This window comes from Lipotes vexillifer, unplaced genomic scaffold (assembly GCF_000442215.2).
Source record: "Lipotes vexillifer unplaced genomic scaffold, Lipotes_vexillifer_v1.1 scaffold299, whole genome shotgun sequence".
NCBI lineage: Eukaryota > Metazoa > Chordata > Mammalia > Artiodactyla > Lipotidae > Lipotes > Lipotes vexillifer.
Window position 1 is genome coordinate 1,937,546 of NW_006784347.1, and position 8,065 is coordinate 1,945,610.

The following is an 8,065-nucleotide window of genomic DNA, read 5'->3' on the forward strand; positions in this document are numbered from 1 at the left end:
CAAAAAAAAAAAAAAAAAAAAAGAGTATGAAGGCACAGGTGAAAGTGCCAGAGTTGCTGCTGCAAACTGAGAGCTCTGCCAGGACAGGAACTGACTCTGGCTTTGAACTCTCTTCTAAGCTTTGTGGCCACGCTGGTTGGGGAGGGGAGCTGTGGGACAGGACCACAGAAGGTCTAGCAGTTGGGAAGTAGGGGACAGCCCCTGCATCACTGCCTTGAGAGTTTCTGACCTATGACCTTTTCAAAAGGCACTCTCACATGAGGGAAAGAACCGTTCAGGTGGATGCTGGGAAAGATAACTCACTTGATTCTTGCGTTTTTCCTCTGTCCCTCCAATGCTTTGTTTTCTTCTCCTTGGGAGTCAGACTCAGTGACCTGGACTTTACTTCCTTGAGGGCCAGTGTAACTTAAGGTCAGAGCTTTCCTCTTCCCTTCATGGGATCTGGAGCCATATAGACCCAGCTCCACCAAATATTAGTTGAATAGTTTTGGACAAGCCCTTTAACCTCTCTATTCCTGTTTTCCACATCTCTAAAATGGGACAGTGGTGATTAGTCTGAAAAGAAGATGCCGTTGCTGTCTTTATTACTGTGCTGGGCAAGGGACTTTGTGCAGCTCTTCCCCTGTCACCAAGGTGGGAGGAAAGGGTAAGATAAAGCACTGTGCAGCCAGGGTGGAGGTCGGTAGCACTGGAGGGCTTCATTATTCAGGGTCCCCATCAGATGTGGGCCTCAGACCAGTGAAGAGAAAGTAGTAGGCTGAGAAAAGGGCTGTTTCTCTCCAACTCTGCTTCCTACCATGCAATGACATGTGTGGGAAGGAGCTAGGAGAAGCAGTCTGTGTGAGTATCCTCTCTTCTGCCCTGTTGAGCTGCTTTGGAGGTACCCTGAAGTCTACTTTGTGATTCATTTTGTTTTTCTAGCCCATCCTTCCGGAAATCGCGAATGTCCCGAGCCCAGAGCTTCCCAGACAACAGACAGGAATTCTCGGGTGAGTTCTCCAGAGCCTGGGTGAGCACTGCGGGGTGTCCGGGTGGGGCTGCAGGCAGTCTGCTTTTGATGGCTGAGTTGGGAAGAGAAGCCAGGGCTGTATTTTAATTCTCCTCGGGCTTGCTGCTCTGAGGCCTCAGGTGACGTAGAGGCTTAAATGGATCACTAACATTGGCCTGTCGAGAAGCCAGTGATTCCTCTCTCCTACTCAGAACGGGAAACTCAGCTCTATGACAAAGGGGTCAAAGGTGGAACCTACCCCCGGCGCTACCACGTGTCCGTGCACCACAAGGACTACAATGACGGTGAGTGTGCCTCCATCCTGCCCCCTGCTGGCCATCTCAGAAGGGACGTGGTTAAAGCTCCTCCAGGAAAAGCCACTGGAGCGGGTGGCCCAGGCACTCCAGGCCCCATGTTTCCTTTATTCCTGAGGAACTGTGCCCAGGCTTGAGGCAGTAGAGTCAGGGTTAAAAAAAAAAAAAAAAAAAAAAAAAAAAGAGGGAGGCTGGTATTTGTAGACTGATGCTGCCTCTGGGAACTCTGTCCTTTGTCTGAGTGCACAGCGTGCTCCAGGGCGCCAGCTCTCCAACGCCCCCTTCTGCCTCACGCAGCAAACGGAATGGCGCTTCCTCAGAGGTTTAGGGTTAGGATGCCAAGGAAAACAGATCAGCCGTGGATTAGCCCTGTGAGTGATGTAGGACGTAGGGGCCAGCCCTATGCTTTCGCTTTGGCTAGGTTTCCCTAAACCATCTGGCTGCTTTCTAATTCCTGCTTTTGTCCTGATTCTCAGGATGCTTGAGACATTAGCCATTCTGGCACGAGTCAGGTGGGAGGGCAGATAGGTTCTGGAGAGCTCACCCGACTGGAGCTGCTGTTATGTCCCGGTTTGCACATTCAGCCTGTGGCCAGGGGTCTGACTTGCTCTATTCTGGCCCCTGCAACCCTTCAGGCAGAAGAACATTTCCCCGAATACGGCGTCATCAAGGCAACCTGTTCACCCTGGTGCCCTCCAGCCGCTCCCTGAGCACAAATGGCGAGAACATGGGCCTGGCAGTGCAGTACCTGGACCCCCGAGGGCGCCTGCGGAGTGCGGACAGTGAGAATGCCCTCTCTGTGCAGGAGAGGAACGTGCCAACCAAGTGTGAGGAGTGGGCCCTGGCCAGGTGGAGGCTGCCCAGGGGATGCTCAGACCAGCTGCAGGGCAGGAGGCCAGCAGGTCCACTGGGGCTGTTTGGCTCAGCAGTTGGCAGCTCTGGCCCATCCGCACCCAGTGGAAGAGCCCGAGGGTGGGCAGCAGATCCCCTGGACCTTAGTCCTCACTCCACTGTTGTGTGACAAGCCACTTCTCTCTGGCCTTTAGTTTCTCCATGTTTAAACTGAAGAGCAGTCTCCTTAATCCCCGACATAATGAGATATTTGGGGGCCTTGGAAGTATGAAGGTATTTAATCAATTCAGATGAACATTTAACCACTGTTTTAGCCAGTTCTCTGCTTCTCAGGCCTTGGGCCTTAAGGTCTGATTGACCAGGGCACTGAGCCTGTTCCAGATGGGCGTGGAGATGCTATGCTGAGAGATGTGATGATGCCGGGTGAGGGGGCAGCTCGGGCCTCTGTAGGATGAGGCAGGATATCGGTAACTAAGTGCACGAACTCTAATGCTCTTTCCTTCTGTTCTCCTGTAGCTCCCAGTGCCCCCATCAATTGGCGCCGGGGGAAGCTCCTGGGCCAGGGTGCCTTTGGCAGGGTCTATTTGTGCTATGATGTGGACACAGGACGAGAACTTGCTTCCAAGCAGGTCCAGTTTGACCCAGATAGTCCTGAGACAAGCAAGGTATTGCCTTCCCCATGGTCTGACTTCCAGTTCCTCCCTCTCGAGAAAATACCTGTCTCGTTGCACAAATTGCTCGAGATGCTACAGGTTGCTTCTCCCATCATTCTTCCTCCCAGGCTCCCTTGCTGTTGACCCTGGCCCAGGGGAGAGATTGGGTATGAGGAACTGAGTTGGTGCCAGAGTACCAAGCAACCCAAACTGGGAGGTGATGGCCAGTGCTACAAAGAGCAGTACCTGCCCCACCCTCACCAAACAGATGCCTCTCTCTCCCAGCTCTCAGACCAGGAAAGAGCCTGTCTTTGGAGCTTAGCTTTGGATGTGACCTTCATTCCAGTTTGAGTGGATAAATACAGCAGTTATCTAAACTGCTTAGTTGCACCCACAAACCCATCTCCCACCCCACTGTCTGCTGTCTTCCAGCATGGGAGTGCCACCGTCCCAAGGCTTAGCCGGCATTGTGGACAAGGGCCAAACAGTTGAGAGAGTCCCCCCTTTTCTCCAGCTGAAGTTCCCAAGGCAGACGGACTCCTCTGAGGCCACTGACTAGGGCAAGCTGAGCTGATCCTAGGCAGGTAGAACCAGGGCCCTGAAAGCCTAGGTGACCACTGGGCCTCTCCCCTAGGAGGTGAGTGCACTGGAGTGTGAGATCCAGTTGCTGAAGAACTTGCAGCACGAGCGCATAGTGCAGTACTATGGCTGCCTGCGGGACCGTGCCGAGAGGACCCTGACCATCTTCATGGAGTACATGCCGGGGGTATGTGCCCCTGATGCCTGTGGGACACACGAGAGGACCTCTCCTGGGGCTGGGGGCTGTGGAGGACGGGTCCCTTTGACATGGGTCTGATTACCTGAGACTCCAGAGGCTCAGGGGGGAAGGTGAGGCAGTGGCAGGACTTGGAGTCAGCAGGCCCTGCGTCTGGCTGCAGTGATGGTGTGGGATAAGAAATGTCCCAGGCTACCCTAACCTGAGGCTTACAGGGCAGCTGCACTGTCCAGTAAGTAGCACCTTTACCTAGAGGAGACAGACCTCCCTTCTGGATTTGGGTCATCTGTTGCTTGAGGAAAGGACTGTCTCAGACTTTTCTCCAAGCTGCCTGACAGCCCCTAGCAAAGTGCCTGGCACATCACAAATGGGGATCGGAAGAATCACTCCTTTGCCGAATGCCGGGGGCGGGAAGTAGCCTTGCCCCTTCCCACCACCTTCCTGCAGTGACTCCCTCTGACTCCTGTGGCTTTAGGGCTCAGTGAAAGACCAGTTGAAGGCCTACGGAGCTCTGACAGAGAGTGTGACCCGAAAATACACCCGGCAGATCCTGGAGGGCATGTCCTACCTGCACAGTAACATGATTGTTCACCGGGACATCAAGGGTGAGCAGGGGCAGGCTGTGTGGTCCCCGTGACCTAGTTACTTGGGAACTTTCGACCTGGTCATTTTGAACTTTCTGGAAAGTGGAACCGTAATTGCTTCCTTGGGGGATCGGCATGAAGATCAGTTAAGCAATTTGGGAAAATACTGTGAAGTGCTCTGCAGATGTTGGCCATAGTGATGACGGTTTGGTGCTGTAGGGCTGAGGCTTCCCGTCACTAGCCTGTTTGTTCTGTGCAGTTCATGTCTAATTCATCGTAGCCCCCCATCCTCCCCAGCAGCCCTTTGACCTGGGAGGGAGAGACAGAGGGAGGATGGTGGAAAGTGCCCAGGGGTCCAGGGTTGCAGCCTCTGCCCTTTCATGCCTTAGGAGCCAACATCCTCCGAGACTCTGCTGGGAATGTGAAGCTGGGGGACTTTGGGGCCAGCAAGCGCCTGCAGACCATCTGCATGTCAGGCACGGGCATGCGCTCAGTCACTGGCACACCCTACTGGATGAGCCCTGAGGTGATCAGCGGTGAGGGCTACGGAAGGAAGGCAGACGTGTGGTGAGCACTGGGGACGTGCTGGGGCCCCATCTCCCTGTCTGGGCTGTAGCGGCTCCAACTTAGAAATGAGGCTTGGGGGCTTTGCAGTGTGGCAGGAGGGAGTGAGAACTCACCTCTGGCCAGCGAGGCCAGGTTGCAGGCTCTGTGTGGGCAGAGGTGGTGGTGCCTGCAGCAGTACATAGAGCAGCTGCGCTGTGTTTTAACTCTGAATAGCAACTGCTCTGTTATCACTGAGAACTTAGGCCATGGAAAACATCCCTGATGTTTGCTAAATCCCTGAAAGAACTAGGATCCAATCTGAAGGCCTGATCTGTCTCTAAACAGTAGCAGGCTTCCGCTCCCTCCTAGTGCTCAGGTGGCTTGCATCTGCTCTACCTAACTTCATGTCCATCCTCTGAAAGGGCCTGAAAGTTGAGGGTATCACTTCCTCTTAGAATGTTACTGTGGTGGGATGAATAATGGTCCCTGAAGATGTCCACATACTAATGCCAAAGGGATTAGTAAATGTACCTGTAAATGTTACCTTATATGACAGTAAGGCCTTTGCAGATTAATTTAAGAACTTTGAGATGGGGAGATGATCCTGGATTATCCAGATGGGCTCAGTATAAGCACAAAGGTCCTTATAAAAGGAAGGCAGGATATCAGAGTGAGCAGTAAGAGGTGACAGAGGAAACAAGAGGTTGGAGTGACGCAAGGCAGGGGCCATGAACCAAGGAATGCAGGCAGCCTCTAGTAGCTGGAAAAGGCAGGGTAATGGATTCTCCTCTCAGAGCCTCCAGAAGGAACCATCCCACTGATACGTTGACTTTAGCCCAGTGAGACTCATTTTAGACTTCCGACCTCCAAAATGATGATAAATTTATACCACTAGGTTCGTGGTAATTTGTTACAGCAGCAGCAGGAACTAATACCGTTATCTCAGAGCTCTTTCTGAACATGCTGAAGTGGTTCTCTTCCCCAATGTCAGGAAGCACCTGGGTGGGTGTAGGTTGATGAAGCCCACATGGACGAAGCTGACGGGGCTTTGAAGCCTCTTCTGGCCTTGGGGACCCTCTACAGCCTTGTCAACTGTCAGCTTGGCCCATCCTGTCTCAGTGTGTTCTGGGAAGGGCACCTCCGTTCACAACAGTGGGCAGGGCAGCTGGGGCAGGTTGAGGGGGTGACACTGGGGTTCTCTTTACAGGAGCCTGGGCTGCACTGTGGTGGAGATGCTGACAGAGAAACCACCTTGGGCAGAGTATGAAGCCATGGCCGCCATTTTCAAGATTGCCACCCAGCCCACCAATCCTCAGCTGCCCTCCCACATCTCTGAGCATGGCCGGGACTTCCTGAGGCGCATTTTTGTGGAGGCCCGCCAGAGACCTTCGGCCGAGGAGCTGCTCACACACCACTTTGCACAGCTCGTGTACTGAGCTCTCAAGGCCACGCTGTTGCTGGCCGCCCCCTGCTGCATGGGCGAGGGGGCTGCTGTGGGGCTCAGCGAAATTGCTGCTTCTCCCAGGCAAGGCTGTGGACCAGGGAGCTGCAGTCCAGCCAGCGTTGTCTGTGCCCTTCTGCTGCTGGGGCCCAGAGCCAGGTAGGGTGGCTGCAGCCTCACAGACTGGGAGCCCCCAGCCTGCCAGACCTGAAGCTCCAGCATCCTAAGCTCAGCCTGGAGGGGAAAGGGCTAGCAACAGCGTGCGAGGCGCCGTGGGCCCCATCCTCGGCACTGTGTCCTGACACCGCGGTCAGCACCAGACCCCCGGGAGTCTAGGGGCACAGGATGGACACGAGGGTCTGAATAGTGTTACTTTCATTCAGAGTGTTATTTTGTTTCTCCTCCCCATGTCTGGAGACCACCAGGGCATCTCTGGGCTGGATGAGCCCACCCACGTCTGAGGTAAAGCCCAGCATCCCGCAGCCAATGGAAAGCGGAGGCCTGGGCTGCACTCCCCCTGGAGCCCCAGGCCAGCTTTGCCAGTCCCTTTCCTTTACCAAAGATGAATGAAGCAAATGTTATGCTGCCTTATTCAGGGAAGGAGGAGCCTGTCCTGCCTGCCCCCATGACCCTGACCCCCTCCCACCCTCAAGCAGGGGCCTGAGATGTGGAACTGCCCCCACTGAGAGGGAGACCCAGTTTTGTCAATGCAATTGTCTCTGTTTTACAAGTTGGAGTCACTCTTATGCTGTACCCAGTTTCTAAACTGGAGACTTTGTGTGCCCTCTGGGCTCTGAGTACCCCTGCTCTGGGCTTGGGCCTTGGGCCAGATTGGAAAGAGCTGAAGGTCATGGCCTTTGTGCTCCTGGCCTGGCACCTGTTCCCCTCCTGGGGCAGAAAGGACGATGGACAACACAGTGAAGGCATCTGAGCCAGCTGGCTACCCTGAGTGGGCCGTTCAGGGCAGCCAGGGGAGTCGTATCAGGCTGTCTGCGGGTTACGACCTGCTAGGCCAGAGCTCTCTATGCCACCAACTGTGTCCAAAACTGCAAAGCTCTGTTCCTCCTTGGCCAGCCTTGCTCATCCCCATGAGGTCTCAGCCTCTTTCCCTTGTTGCTCCTATGGGGGAGGAATGGCAGCAGGGGGCTGGGAGCCAGTATCTCCAAGCAGCTTAGAGTTGGCCTTATTTACCTCAGCCTGGGCGCTGGTCCTTTCTTCCGGCCCCTCCCCTCCAAAAATGTGCCTATTGCTAGAGCTCCTCCCTCTCCAACACCCAGTTTCCTTGGGAGTTGTCATTAAAGGAAAAAAAAAAAAAAAAAGCCAGTGTCCAGGGATGGGTGTCTCCAAGGAGCTGGGGATTAGCGCCAGGCAGCTCATTGCCAGCCTTGCCCACTTCCCCACGGGCACCAGAACAAGCCAAAGCCTTCGTTGTATGTTGACGATGCACTTTTATGAATGTAGTTTCTATCGCTGTTTTTAGCCTTTTCACATCATGTAATGTGAGGCCTTGTACTTGTTAATTTATATCTCAGATCATATTTGATGGTTTTTATATATATCAATTCTAGACTGTTACAGGTGATGGACGCCTCAAGAGAAGAGAAGAGAAAATGAAAGCAGCTGGTTTTGCAGGAATGTGTGTTGCACGGTGCCAGTTGGGCCTGGGCCCCTGTTTCCATCCTTTTCCCCCAGGGGCCTCTGTCAGGCACCCCCAGGCGGGCGCTCTGAAGACAGTGAGCATGTGCTCCTGCCTCCACCTTGGCTCTTGGCCCAGGGTGGGGACTGGCCCCTTGCCTTGACCAAAGCTGCCGAGCAGCAGCTCGGCCTCTCCACGACCCCGTCCTGATGGCTGTTAGCACTCTTCTTGGGCCCACACCCCCACCCCCAGTCCCTGACACACACACACACGCCC

At 54.3% G+C, this 8,065-nt stretch overlaps 1 protein-coding gene across 1 annotated transcript in view; it reads left to right on the top strand.

Moving 5' to 3' along the window:
• MAP3K3 (mitogen-activated protein kinase kinase kinase 3) overlaps positions 1-6,148 on the top strand; it is a 51,851-nt gene extending 45,703 nt beyond the window's left edge. Inside the window, exons 9-16 of the mRNA XM_007456765.1 lie at positions 922-989; positions 1,201-1,293; positions 1,938-2,129; positions 2,671-2,819; positions 3,442-3,573; positions 4,058-4,187; positions 4,556-4,733; positions 5,920-6,148. Coding sequence (XP_007456827.1) covers positions 922-989; positions 1,201-1,293; positions 1,938-2,129; positions 2,671-2,819; positions 3,442-3,573; positions 4,058-4,187; positions 4,556-4,733; positions 5,920-6,148 — 1,171 coding nt within the window. The remainder of the gene's footprint in view (positions 1-921; positions 990-1,200; positions 1,294-1,937; positions 2,130-2,670; positions 2,820-3,441; positions 3,574-4,057; positions 4,188-4,555; positions 4,734-5,919) is intronic.
• The last annotated feature ends 1,917 nt before the right edge of the window (positions 6,149-8,065 follow it).